The sequence below is a fragment of the Moschus berezovskii genome, chromosome 4 (assembly GCF_049115385.1).
Source record: "Moschus berezovskii isolate FMDL1 chromosome 4, NW_MosBer_1.0, whole genome shotgun sequence".
NCBI lineage: Eukaryota > Metazoa > Chordata > Mammalia > Artiodactyla > Moschidae > Moschus > Moschus berezovskii.
In genome coordinates, this window is record NC_142463.1 from 14662180 (window position 1) to 14676609 (window position 14430).

The 14430-nt window shown below is 42.2% G+C and overlaps 1 protein-coding gene across 6 annotated transcripts in view; it reads left to right on the top strand.

Annotated features, from left to right (window-relative positions):
- Window positions 1-14389, top strand: part of CAP1 (cyclase associated actin cytoskeleton regulatory protein 1) — a 28613-nt gene extending 14224 nt beyond the window's left edge. For 2 of the 6 annotated variants that reach the window (XM_055401820.2, XM_055401818.2), the window contains exons 2-13: window positions 2080-2201; window positions 2824-2924; window positions 4627-4704; window positions 6361-6504; window positions 6599-6684; window positions 8433-8538; window positions 9904-10081; window positions 11452-11627; window positions 11798-11921; window positions 12059-12141; window positions 12455-12598; window positions 13213-14389. In XM_055401820.2, coding sequence (XP_055257795.1) covers window positions 2090-2201; window positions 2824-2924; window positions 4627-4704; window positions 6361-6504; window positions 6599-6684; window positions 8433-8538; window positions 9904-10081; window positions 11452-11627; window positions 11798-11921; window positions 12059-12141; window positions 12455-12598; window positions 13213-13296 — 1416 coding nt within the window. In that variant the 5' untranslated portion in view covers window positions 2080-2089 and the 3' untranslated portion in view covers window positions 13297-14389. Of the gene's footprint in view, window positions 1-2076; window positions 2202-2820; window positions 2925-4626; window positions 4705-6360; window positions 6505-6598; window positions 6685-8432; window positions 8539-9903; window positions 10082-11451; window positions 11628-11797; window positions 11922-12058; window positions 12142-12454; window positions 12599-13212 lie in introns of all 6 variants that reach the window. The other 4 variants (XM_055401817.2, XM_055401814.2, XM_055401819.2 and 1 more) reach the window with 3 other exon arrangements.
- Window positions 14390-14430: the final 41 nt, after the last annotated feature.

Consider the following 14430-nt stretch of genomic DNA (forward strand, 5'->3'; position numbering starts at 1 on the left):
TTGGTTCCTTCAATTCTAAAGATTCTTTCCCGTGACATGTCAAATTTCAGTCCACCCCTACCAAAAACAAAAAACTAGGTACTGTTTTCCTATATTTGATTAGTGGTGGAATGAGATTAGCTTTAATGGTAGCCGTTTTGCCCTTTCTCATTCTGCTAAAGTTAAACAGCAGAACGATAGCTTGTTTAGAATTAAAAACTTACAAGTACAAATGAAAAATGGAAAAGAAGAAACCAAAATCCCATGAAGCTGTATTATTCAGCTGTTAAGACTGGTAAGTGTTCAACCCTGGCAGCCTGTAGAGACATTTGTACTTTGTTACCATGTTAACAATGGCCTCAACCTGTAGCATCCATTATGTATGCAGGATCATGTTTTATAACAGAATGAGTGGTATCTATTAATGGAAGGAAACTTGGGAGTTTATTGCATTCACTGCCTTTCCCCATGGTATTTACATAGTGTGATGGATTATATATCAGTCTGTCCCTGGTTAGTACCCAGAACAAACAGGGCAGCAATTGGGATACTCAGTGATCATGCTGTAACATAAGGGAGAGTTATGGATGCTTCTAGTCTGCTCCATAGTCTGTTCATTTTCAGTAAGGATTTGGAGGCTTCTGCTGCCTCTCCAAGCCAGGGAATGGAAAGATTTATTTGGTTTACATTCTCATCTTTCTTTTTGATTAGCTTTTAAACAACACGCTTTGACAAATCACCAGCCTCTGAGAGATCAGAGCCTGTACACAGTAAAGAGTGGGCAGGGATGATCTTAGTTTATCTTGTGAGTTGCTTCTCTCTTCCACAGGGAAGACAATGTGTTAAATTGAGGTATTCTGTCATGTCGTCATCTTTGAAGGAATTGTGATTCTACTGTCATTTTAGGTGGCTTCAAGGGAGTTGAGTTCATTCGTTTTTACAAGATCACTTACAGTCTCAGTCACTTTATATTGCTGTATATTGATAACGTTAACACTTACTTTTATGTGTTTGTGGGCAACTTTCAGAACCCTTGTCCCTCTGGAGTTCTGAGATTCTATACTTCAGGTTCATTGACTTCATAAATATTTATTGAACACTTTCTACCTGCCAGGTAGTGGTCTAGATGGTAGAGGATAAACTTGTTTAGGAAACAAACCAGAAAATGCCCCTTCTCTTTTGAGAAGAAAGGAGCTTCCTTTCTTTAGGATATTAGACATTGAATGAGGCTAGTTCAGTAAGTTGGTATTTGTGAAAAGATCTATAACAAGCCCTTCTGGATATGTCTTGTTTTTATTCTCTACTGCATATCTAGATCCTGCACATCCTCCTTTGAAGCCTGGCTCAATTGGCAGCTTCTCCTTGATAGCCTTATCTGACCCTTCCAGCTGATATAGTCTTCTCTTCTCTGAAATCCTATGTTATTTTGCCTGCAACTTACGTCACCTTAAATTTTTTTCTATTTGTTTTTAATAGTTTTAGTGCACATGTAAAATGCACAGTGTATAGTCCTCTGTTAGATTATAAGTTATTGTGGATAGGATCAATATCCTGTTCATCTTGGCCTTGGGCATTCTGCATGCAGGCAGCAGGATGTTGTAGGAAAAAACACTGAACTTAGAGCCAGAAGACTTGATTTGAGTACTGGCTTCCCAACTAACTAACTTTGTGACTACAGGCAAGTCATTTACCTTCATTGAAATTGTTTCCTATCTTTAAGAATATAGTAATTATCTTTCCATTCATAAGTAGTTGTTGAGCGTCTTAATAAACTGAGAGAACGTATGTGATTGTTCCTTGTAAATTCTAAATTCTTACACAAATACTTAGTTGATGATATCATAGTAAATATTCAGTAAGTATTTGGATGAGTAAGTATTTGCTTTCAGTTAACACTGTCTCCTGGGTAGTTCTTTTGCTTAATGAAGTCTCTATGCTTCTGCAAATATGCTAGACTATCTTCTGTCTTATTTTACTATAAAATGATTCTGTTCCTCAGAATTTGCATCTTCTTCATCTCCAGGACATTCTCTTTTCTTTTTCCTCCCTACGTTCTGTGTCATATTAAAGCAACAAACAACATTTGGTCTGTTTCAGCAGGTGGTGCATTATGGCTGACATGCGAAATCTGGTAGAAAGATTGGAGAGGGTGGTGGGCCGCCTGGAGGCAGTCTCCCATGCCTCTGACACGCACTGTGGGTATGGAGACAGCACTGCAAAAGGTAAGAGGTATACCTGCCAGTAGAATGCTTTGAGTGAAACTTGGTGTCCTGGCCTGAAAATTTTCTGTCTTGATATATTCCCTCCTTTGGAGCTAACTTCCTGAAACATTTGATCTAGAAAGTTCATCGCCTGTAAGATAAGGGAGGAAGTGACTTGTATGCAGGGAGGCCTGTGGTTAAGTTATTTTAACACGAGAACTTCCTGCTTGCATGCTATTTCCTGTTCTTTTTTTTTTTTTTTTTTAGCAAAATGACTCTAGTATAAGTCAAAGGACAAGTGATATTAAAATTTCCTCTCTCCAAATTATTGGCAGATTGACCATTTTGCATGTGTACCCGTTGAATTATAGAATGTTAGGCTAAAAGGAACTTTGGTGGGCGGTAATTTTGTTTATTTTCATTCTGTTGATTAAAAAAATCAAGCTTAGTTAGGAAAGGGGACTTAGCTAGGATCACACAAGAAGTTAATGGTGATTCTGGATCTGGAATGCAAGCTCCTGATTTATACTCCAGCCTTTTATTTACTGTGTTACCTTGCCTCTCCCCTTTCATATGGAAGTGCCTTTAACAAACCCTCTTTCTCATGTGTGACCATTCTTGGTGGTGTGTCTGTCTTCAGCAGGAACAACTCCATATGTGCAAGCGTTTGACTCACTGCTGGCCGGTCCTGTGGCAGAGTACCTCAAGATCAGTAAAGAGATTGGGGGAGATGTGCAGAAACATGTACGGAGGTTTGGCCCTTGTTTCCGTCTTTTAAGGACTGGTGGCTTTCTTCAAATCCTAGTTATCCTTGCTTTAAGAGCTCCTTGAGAGGCTCCTGGCTTCTTCCACCTGCCCTGAGGAACTCAGTCTATGCACTGAAACAGTTTTTCAGATTTTTTTCAGGCCCTCTGCTTTTATCACATGCTCTGATGGGCTTCTTTTATATAGATAGCTTGCTTTGCTCATCTTGGTAGTGAGAATATGCTACCCCACCACGTTATATAACCAAGCCTGGGGTGGCTTATTCAAAGGACTCATCGGCATGACTTAGCATTTATGAAACTGTGCTTGGTAGTTATGCTAAAACTATGCTAATGTGAGTTACTTTCACACTTAGCCCACAGTAAGAATATGAAGTAGGCAATGACAGGTGCCTCTCCACCCACCTCCCTTCATGTGCTGCTACCCACGTTGTCACCACCACCCCCATTCTGTCTTTCTCTTTGGGACCCAGAACCTTCCTGCTAGTCTTTGAATGATCCTTTGTAAGCAGTAACCATGTTTAGGATCAGCCTGACCCTTCAGTAAAACTGTTTGCCTGATCTTTGGAAGATCTATTTGAAGCCTCTTAGATACCATCTGTTGGCAGTGTTGTTAACTCTAGAGAGTGGGACTGGGACTTAGGAGTTGGGGCTTGCATTTTCACTTTATACAGTAGATAACATTGAAAAAGTTTAAAACGTATCAGTTCTACATTTAAAAAATACAAACCCAGGAAAAAAAATATGACTTGACTTTGAATTTTTGTATGTGGTAGTGCTTATAGCTTCATGCTTTGTAAAATTCATTTGTCCATGGCCCTCAGTAAGAAGTACATATTTGTAACCAAGATATGCATGTGTGCTAAGTCTCTTTAGTTGTGTCCAACTCTTTGCGACCCTATGGACTGTAGCCCGCCAGGCTCCTCTGTCCATGGAATTCTCCAGGCAAGGATACTAGATACTATAGTGGGTTGCCCATGCCCTCATCCAGGGATCTTCCCGACCCAGGGATCGAAACCATGTCTCTTACATCTCCTTTGTTGGCAGGCAGGTTCTTTACCACTAGCACCACCTGGGAAGACCAGTTAAGATAGATGTTTCACAAAATAATGTTTATGCTACTTGTATTGCACCTTTAAAAAAAAATAATTTCTAATTGATGTATTGCATTCATTGTTCTACTATACTTCACTTAATAGAGTGCTCATTATGTGTCACAAAGTTGATTTAATTATCTGTGATAGGTCATGGTCCAACACTTGAAAATAGCTTTAACCTTATGGAGTAAATACCTTGAGAATTTGAGGCATAAGCTTAGGCTTTTGCTCTTACTCCTACCTCTGGTTTTTGAAAACAATTTTTTTTTGGTGATGAAAGGTAGAAGAGATTTTTCAGTGCACTTCATATCACACATGTACAGTTGCAAACTTGACTTCATTGAAAGTCCTAAGTATCTTCATTTCCAACTCTGGATATACAACCCTGACTAGTTCCAACAGAAGCAATGGTGTATGTAATTCTGCTATCAGTCCCTGAAATCTGGATTACTTAAAGAAATCAACATAAAGTGCCTGGGTTGCTGCCAGAATACATGAACGTTGAGGTTTCAGGTTATTCTTATAACCTGTCCAGTTGTGAAGTGTTGCTGATAGCTGATTCTTCTCCTGTCCTCCTGTTTTCAGGCGGAGATGGTCCATACAGGTCTGAAGTTAGAGCGAGCTCTCCTGGTTACAGCCTCTCAGTGCCAGCAGCCAGCAGGCGTAAGTTCACTACTAGTTGGTTTTGTTATGGTTTGATGCTCAGGACAGGTTGAGGACTTTCTGCTGAGCTATCACAACATGTTAAGATAGACCTACCAGGCACCAAGTCCCAGGAGAGTCCGATTTTAAGCCCCACTATGGGAATGTGCCATTTGACAGTCTTTTCTCCTCTTGGCTTAGCCCAAATTCATCATATTGTCTCCTAAGTTCATTAGGCCCTAGAGAGTGATTCTCTTGCTCCACTGTGGATGTGCTAATTAATAAGACTGCTGGGGAGATCGTAAAAGTATTGCTTCTCCCCTCACCCTAAGTGGTTGGACATCTCTCTTTAACTTTATTCCTACCTCAACATTTTATGCTGCCAAAGTATGAAAATAAATTAGAGAAAACTTAGATTTTTCTCAGAGCCACACGTTTTAGTTTTGTTTTGTTTCTTTTTTGCTTTTGGCTCTCCTAGGTAGAGGGGTAATAAAATAAGTTTTCATGCTAATGCTGTATTAAAACCTGTGAACCCTCAACATGCCTAAATAATGTAAAAGTAGCAGAAGTAATGTTAACTATGTTAGGCTCTAATTTTTAATCTTAAAAATTAAAAGACAAAAGGTTAAAGCATTTTGTCTAAACCTTTTTTTCCAGCCCCACACTTTTCACAACAATTCAGGCAGCTGAGACATTATTATATGTCCCTTACTTTAAATCAAGGATTGGCAGACTGTAGTCTGCAGGCCAAATCTGGCCCACCACCTATTTTAAGTGAAGTTTTTTTGAAACACAGCCATGTCCATTCTTTTAAGTATTGTCTGTTGTTGCTCTGTGCACTACAACAGCGGAGTTAAGAAATAGCAACAGAGCCCGTATGGCCTGCAAAGACTGAAATATTTACAGTCTGCTCTTTACAGAAAGTTTACCAACTCCTGCTTTAGACTGTTCTCATATTGAGATCTGAGAATCGAGATGTTCAGGAAACCAAGCTTTGTGGGAAGGATGAAAACACAGAAACACAAGATTTGTCCATTATGCTAAGCTTCCTGCTCAAATGCCAAGTCCTCTAATTGCATTTAATTCAGCAAATCTCTTCTCAGCAGCTGCTATATGGCTAGCACTGTGTTGAGGGCTGTGCAGATGATAAAATAGGGCTAAAACAAAGCCCATGTGTTTGAAGAATTAATGAGAAAGAAACGCATGTTCACGTGGGTCCATTAATAAATGTTGCGTGGTAGGGTGCCAGAACCAGCTCTGCTGATGAGAGATGCTGTAGGAGGCCAGTGTGGCTGGGGCTGGAGGGCTGTTCCTCATGAAGCAGAGGAGCCTGTGGGTAGATGGAAAGAGAAGAGCCCATCGTGAGTGAGGGCCCAGAAATGAGCTATGAGCTCTTGTTAGTGGGACGAAAAGAGCCAAATGACAGAAATGGTAGAATTTTGTGGTACAGCTGGGGTATGGATCCTGATCATGAAGAACCACAAAATCCTGCCTGAGGAGTTGAACTCTTGAGGAGTGAGGTGTTGAGTAGTAGTGTGAATCTTTGGAGATAAATACAGAGTTTATTTGCATGCTTATTGTAGTTCATGAAGAATTCTTGCCTTGCAGTATCAGAGTTGAGCAAGATAAAACATAAAAGGACTCTAACCTCTGTCTTTTCCTGCCTTTTATTTCTAGAACAAGCTTTCTGACTTGTTGGCACCCATCTCCGAGCAGATCCAAGAAGTGGTGACCTTCCGGGAGAAGAACCGAGGCAGCAAGTTGTTCAATCACCTGTCAGCTGTCAGCGAAAGTATCCAGGCCCTGGGCTGGGTGGCTATGGTGAGCTGCACAGCTTCTATTGGAGGGAAGGAACAGAGGTCAGGAGATGTGGCTGGAAAGGCCCTGAGTCACTGACAGCTTTTTCTTTTTCTAGTCTCCCAAGCCTGGTCCTTATGTGAAGGAAATGAATGATGCTGCCATGTTTTATACAAATCGAGTCCTCAAGGAGTACAAAGATGTGTAAGTCCAGCTTGTCCTCAAGGGGTAAAGAACAAACCCAGCTGGTTACTTGACTTGCTAGAGCAGGGCTTTGGGTTAAGTTAAGGCTGGCCGTGGCTGCTGTGTTGATTCTCTTATCTCAGGGCTGCTTTTTGGAAAGTGTGATAGATGTTGACTCATAGAAGCTGCATTTGCAAGCAGGAAGTGTTTCTTCTTCCTCTTCTGCTTTTTCTCCGGGGTTTGTAGAGGGCTTTTGAGTTTTCTCATCCTTGCCCTTACAGGTTTTGGAGCTTTTGCTGGATATGAAAACAAATTAATGCCCTTTTTTTTGCCTGTGTGGATAAGATTTTGTTCCTTTGTTGAAAACGTCTAACTGGCTTCTAATGGCGAAAGTTACAAGATTTACTATAAAGTGACCCTGACTATTCTTATAGTCAGGTAAACTGAGAGGAAGGCTGCCTGACCACTGCAGGTATTGCATAAAGGGAGTTATTGTACGTCCAACCACGTGTGTCCACCAGTGTGAACTTCTCCATTACTGGTTTTGAGCTGGGAGTGACTACAGGCACCTGTTACTTGGCTGCATAACTCTGCAAACCCTTCTTTTCTTCCCTCCGTTTGTCCTCAGTAATCTGCATATGTTGAGTGACTACTCTGAAGGAGTGAGCCTTCATGTGGGTCTGAAATATCTCCCAGAACACCAGGCAGCTCCTTGATCCTTCCAGTAATCTGGAATTAAGTATCACAGTGTTTTGATTATATCCCACTATTATACTCTACAATTTACAGTTGAGGAAATTGGGTTTTATGCTCAGTTCAGTTCAGTCGCTCAGTCATGTCCAACTCTTTGTGACCCCATGGTCTGTAGCACGCCCGGCTTCCCTGTCTATCACCAACTCCCGGAGCTTACTCAAACTCATCTCCATTGGGTCAGTGATATCATCCGACCATCCCATCCTCTGGCGTCCCCTTCTCCTGCCTTCAGTCTTCTCCAGTGTCAAGGTCTTTTCCAGTGAGTCAGTTCTTTGCATTAGGTGGACAGAGTTTTGGAAGCTTCAACATCAGACCTTCCATTGAATACTCAGGACTGATTTCCTTTAGGATGGACTGGGTTGATCTCCTCGCAGTCCAAGGGACTCTCAAGAGTCTCCAACACCACAGTTCAAAGCATCAATTCTTTGGCGCTCAATAATCATAAAGTCTTCCAGCTAATAATATGTAAGCGAGGAGACTTGAACTACAGTGCATTGCTATTTCTGTAATTTAATACTGATTATTTCCTCCTAGAGGGAAGTGTTTTATTTTTAATTTTTTGGAGGAAGGCATATTTTTGACCTAAGGCATTGTGTTACAAGGCAGTTGAGTTTCTTGGAGTCCTGAAGATCCATAGTGATGCTTGAGAGCCCTCTTGACCATTTCCTCTGGCACAGAATATTTGCTCTTTTCGGTTTTTTATATAAGATTATGCCTAAGGTCTTATTATGCTTTGAAAAAACAGTTTGTTACTTTAAAAAGCTTCAGGCATATTGCTATAAGAGGTAGAGATATAGAGTCCCTATCGGTATGCACTTTGGTCTAATTAGGGTAAGAGAATAGGTTTAAAAAAAGAAAAGAGAAGCTCAGTTATGATAGAAAAGCTGCCATTGAGCAGAGTCTAAGGAGCATCACAGGCAGGAAAATGTGAGCTCATAGATAGATAGGAAGGATCTGGAATCACTGTTGTAATGTTCCTTGACTGCCTGCAGTGAGTTTTTCTTTAATTCTCCCAGGGATAAAAAGCACGTGGACTGGGTCAAAGCTTACTTGAGTATATGGACAGAGCTGCAGGCTTACATTAAGGAATTCCATACCACGGGACTGGCCTGGAGCAGAACGGTGAGTTCTCCTACCCTCCTGTCATTCCTCCAGGAAGTAGAGAAGGAAAAGGGGTAAAACAGTAAAGAAAGCAAGTGTAAGGGAAAGAATACTCAGATCTATTCAATGTCGGTAAACATGGGTCAGAGACACGGTTGGGCTGGAGGGGAGATAGATGAATAAATAACATCATCCCAACCCTCAGGAAGCTTAAAAATAGAGATACGAAACCCCAGTACCAATCACCAAGCCAAGTGCTATTATAAAGGTACGCACTACAGAGTATGAGAAAGAGTGATTCTCAACTGGTAGAGACTGTACTTTCAGGAGTCATTCTCATCTGAGACTTTTCAGGTATAGGATGGAAGTGGGAGAGATGGGTAACAGCAGAGCTTAAAGTAAGTGCAGAATAAATGTAGAGATTGATCATCTGCCTTCAGTAAGAAGAAAGAGTCAAATTTTTAGGAGGAAAGGCTGAAAAGGAAGTAGTTGAGACATTTAGACTTTAGCCTGGTAGGCTGCAGTCCGTGGGGTCGCTAAGGGTCGGATACGACTGAGCAACTTCACTTTCACTTTTCACTTTCACACATTGGAGAAGGAAATGGCAACCCACTCCAGTGTTCTTGCCTGGAGAATCCCAGGGATGGGGGAGCCTGGTGGACTTCCGTCTATGGGGTCACACAGCGTCGGACACGACTGAAGTGACTTAGCAGCAGCAGCAACAAGTGATAAGGGGACTTCCTTGGTGGTTCAGTGGCTAAGACTCTGCACTCTAAAGCAGGGGACCTGGGTTCAAGCCCTGTCAGGGAACTAGATCCCAACATGCCACAGCAAAGACCTGGCACAGCCAAATAAATACATTTTTTTTTTTAATTGAGGATAAGAAACTGTAATAGGTATTTGAGCAAAATAGTGGTAATGATCAGATTTGTCTTTAAAAGAGTCTTATTCTATAGATTAGGGGCAAGGGCTTATGCTCAGACTGTAAGTACTCATGGTGCAAAGGGCTGATGCAAACTTAGGGAGATACAACCGATATAATAGAATGAGTTAATGAGACGATGATTGAGCAGTCAAGCTTGGAAGGTAATCCTTTCACTAAAATAGAAATGGGGTGATTATACAGGAAGGGGAGCAGGCAGGGGATGGTGAAATCAGACTTGGATTTTGTAAGTCTGAGGTATATTGCTGATACACTAAGATTTTTAGAACTCTAGGTTTAGAGCGGAAAAATGGAGCTGAGTTGGGTGTGGGTCGGGAGCATTAATCAATTGCATCAAGGGCTACAGTGAAAATCCCATGTATCTTGGACACATGTAAGGCCCTGTTGGGGCCGGTACTGAGGGGAAGAAAAGTTGACTGTGTTCCCTGCACTTACTGTTCCAGGGGCCTGTGGCAAAAGAACTGAGTGGCTTGCCATCTGGACCCTCTGCTGGATCTGGTCCTCCTCCTCCCCCACCAGGCCCACCTCCCCCGCCAGTCCCCACCAGTTCAGGCTCAGATGACTCTGCTTCACGCTCAGCACTGTTTGCGCAGATTAATCAGGGGGAGAGCATCACACATGGTAAGTGAACGCTTTGGCAAGAGGAGTCAGTAAACAACTTGTTTTGGCAAGAACTTACCAGCTAGAAACCTGGCAGTCTGTAAACCAGAATCATGGTTTGTTTATGGAAGATTCATTTGGAGTGTTATATTCTTTCAGGTTGCCTAAAGGGACAGCAGAGCTGGCTTAAATGGAAATTGAAAATGGGTCATTATAGTTGTGGGAATCTCTTTTCCCATTGGAAAGTGATTTAAGGGGCATGTACAGTGTACCTACTGTATTGTGCCAAGGCATAGTGCCACTGATTTTCCCTAGAACTTTTTCCATGTTACCACATGGTCTCTTTGGGAAGTCATCATGGAAGGGGGTGGTTAACTTCCTCTGAGGATGTATATAGTCATACGGAAAACTTGCATAAGAATGGCCTAATGTTGGCATAGAAAAGGTAGACACTCTTATATACAGTAGGTTGAAGTCTAAATTATACAACACTAGCCTAGGAATCTACCTATAAAAATATTGAAAGGACAAGTTTTAGACATTATTATTTATAGTAGCTAAGAATGGTATAACAATCTATATATCCAACTTTAAGAGAAATAGTTAACTGTGGTATGTTGTTCCTCATGATGGAATATTATGCAACCATTAAGTCTTTTTTCTGCCATGAACCATGCCGTGTTTAAAGAAAAAAAAAACCACACGGAGTGGTGATGCTAAAAAGCTAGTATTGCTTATGTAGATTGGGCTCTGTTCATAAGCAAGGCATGTGTCAGCCTATTGAGGGTGATTATGGAATTTTTTTCCCTTGAAAAAATAAAGATATTTTTAGAAACTGTAGGCTAACTTGAGAAAAATTTTACTGTGTTAATTGGTTAAACCAAATTTTTTTGGTCTAAGTGTGTATGCTTACATCTAAATAAAAAACAACTATGAATAGAAAATTATCGGAAGGGAAGTTTCAAATGCCAGCACTGATATGGGGGTGGGTAGTAAGTTAGCTGTGAATGAGGTTATTTTTCCTTTTACCAAATTTTCTTTATTATCACATAGTACTTTTTCTTCCTCTGTTGCTTTAAAAAATCTACATATTTTGTGAGTATATAGTGTCTTTCTAGATGTTTTTCTTGTGTTTTTATACCCATCCCCCCCATATATACACATTGTGCATTTTATTTTTTAGTGGAATTTTATAATTTAACCTTGAGGTAGAAGAAAATTAAAAAAGTACTTCTCCAAAGGTGTGTGAGAGAACATCTCAGAGCCTCTGGGTTTTGGCTTTGAATTTTTGGTTAAGGATCAGTGTAACTTCTGATGACAGAAGTTGGTTATTGCCTTAGCTCAAAGCCCTGGTATGTAGGACAGGAACAAAGCAGCTGTTGTTCTTACAGCCCTGAAACACGTATCCGATGACATGAAGACTCACAAGAACCCTGCCTTGAAGTCTCAGAGTGGTCCGATACGAACTGGCCCCAAACCCTTCTCTGCATCTAAACCAGATCCCCCCAAACCAGTCACAAAGAAGGAGCCAGCTCTACTTGAACTAGAGGGCAAGAAGTGGAGAGTGGTGAGTTAAAAATGCCCAGAGTGGGGGAACAAGAAGTGGGGGCAAAGAGACTAAACGGGGCGCAGCCAATCGAGTGCAGGCTTTTGATTACAAGAAAGAAAGTTTGGCATAGTCTGGTTTTTGGGGTGTGCTTAGTGATGAGGTTCCTAAAAAGGGGATCTCTTTAACAGGAAAATCAGGAGAATGTTTCCAACCTGGTGATAGAGGATACAGAGCTGAAACAGGTGGCTTACATATTCAAGTGTGTGAATTCGACATTGCAAATCAAGGGCAAAATTAACTCCATTACAGTAGGTGAGTTCTTCTTGGCCCCGGGAAGCTGTGTTTTAAAGCTCAAGAGGGCTGGCACCCTGCCTCCCTATTTCTAGAGATTCTTCATAGAATGCTTTCCTTTAAGGTTATACTGTTAACCTGCTCCCTTCTTCTCCTAGATAACTGTAAGAAACTCGGTCTGGTGTTTGATGATGTGGTGGGCATTGTGGAGATAATCAATAGTAAGGATGTCAAAGTTCAGGTAACTGAATACCTTGGCTCCTTCCTTTGGTCTGGGGGGAATTAATTGAAAGAGACGCAGCCGACCCACAGATGCTGCCGTGGTAGAAACCTGACTCTAGGGTCTGTAAGCTGAGCTGCTCTGGATGTGGCGGGAAAGGAGCTGGCCCTTACCGTGAGCTCTTTCCAGCACCGTCCCCGCCCACCCCTAGTGTCCAGTGTCTGCTGCACACCTGTGAGTTGTTCATGTGCTGCCGGAGACAGGGAAAGCTTCTCCCACAGTTAACTGTTGTTCTTCCGAGGCCAGCACTCGGTGCTCTTGGTTTCCTCTGCAGGTAATGGGTAAAGTGCCAACCATTTCCATCAACAAAACAGATGGCTGCCACGTTTACCTGAGCAAGAACTCCCTGGATTGTGAGATAGTCAGTGCCAAATCTTCTGAGATGAATGTCCTCATTCCTACAGAAGGCGGGGACTTCGTAAGTTTCTTGATCCCTTTAGCAGTATGATGTGAAAACAGAAGGGCCTGAAGGCTAGTGTTGGAGAAAGCTAGTTGATGGATGTTCTGCACCAAGGGGGTCCAGCCCCGCTGTGCACACCTCAGCACATGGAAGCCTGTGATGGTCCCACAAAGTAGACCCCCTAAGGAGGGTGGTTTCCGGCTTCCTTAGGCTGAACAGATGCTCAGGGTAGTAGAAAGGACTGGGGTTGAGTCATAGCACCCTGCTGAACTGGTGCCATGAAGCCATTCACCTTCCCATCTGTACCTCACAGGCTTAACAGCTGTCCAAGGTCACCGGTCAGTAGGAAACAGACTCAGACTTCCTTCTGTCTAGCTTTGGAGGCTCTTCTCATTCCTGCACTGCACTGCTTCTTCACTGTGTCAGTGGTGGGGGAGGTGGTCTCTAAGATGTGGTGTTGCCAGTTCCATAGCCCCCATAGCCATGCTTTCATAAGTGGATTCCATTTCTCTCATTGCATCCTACTTGCTCTCACAGTTTAGTGCAAACAGGCATTGGGAGAAAAGTGTTAAGATTTAATTAACCCCATGTTGCCTAGCTCAGGTTTAAACTTCTTGTTTCTCTATTTGCAGAATGAGTTCCCAGTCCCTGAGCAGTTCAAGACCCTATGGAATGGGCAGAAGTTGGTCACCACAGTGACAGAAATTGCTGGATAAGCGAAGTGCCACTGGGTTCCTTGCCCTCTCCCTCACACCATGGGTTAAATCTGTATCAAGATGGTTCTTTTTTAGATTTCCTCTACCTTTCTGCTCTTAAACTGCTTCTCTGCTTTGAGAAGCACAGCTACCTGCCTTCACTGAAATATACCTCAGGCTGAGATTTGGGGTGGGACAGCAGGTCAGTTGATCTTCCGCAGGAAGGTGCAGCTCTTTCATATCAGCTCAACCACACCGCCAGTCCATTCTTAAGCAACTGCAAACCAGGACAGGTGTGTTTTAGCTTTCAGCCTTTGGGGTTATTTGACCAACAAACAGTCTTTTGGGAAGACTGTAGCAGTCCCAGGAATTAACAGGTCAGAATGTTCACACAAGTTAAGCGTTTTCTAACAACGAGTGTGCAGGTAACAGAAGCTGATCCTAGTTAGTTCTTCTAACTTAAACTAATTTTCACTATTGACAAGTGAGGCAAGGGTTGCACGGGACCAAAGGCTGAAGCTTGGCCATCTAGCATTCCTAGCAAAATGATTTCCTACAAGCATTCCTCTTCTGCATTCCATCTTGCACCTGCCCAAACATGACAGTAGGTTGTCCTGTGTTAGCTGCTGTGGTGGTGCCCTGCACCCAGGCCAGCTCAAGGAGTCTTGGACCCTTTCTCTCTCGGGCCCCTGCCCAGCACCTTCCTACAGAGATGACTTAAAAAGAGTGGAAAAAAAAAAAAAGGAAAACCACACCATCCCCAGAAATCTGGCTCCCCTTTCTCCTTCCATTCTAGGTGCCCACTGTCCATCTTCACTGCTTCCATGGCTCTGTCATACTCACTTTTGGCTTCTGTCTGGGCACCTGAACAAAGGACTAAAATCTCCACTGCAGGCTGTTTTTAGGTCTTGTGTAAAAATCTTGCACAGCCTTGCTAATGCAAATTTCAGTTTTTCCTCTAGGACAAACACTTTACCAAAATATGCAACTTTTTTTTGGTGGGAAGAGAGATTGTCCTGTGATTTCTACCCATTTCCTGAGGCCTGTGGAAATAAACCTTTATGTACTTAAAGTTATACAGAAAATAGAATAAAATTAATACCAAACTCGCTTAGTATTTATGTATGATATTTGCCGAACAGAGATGTTAAGAAC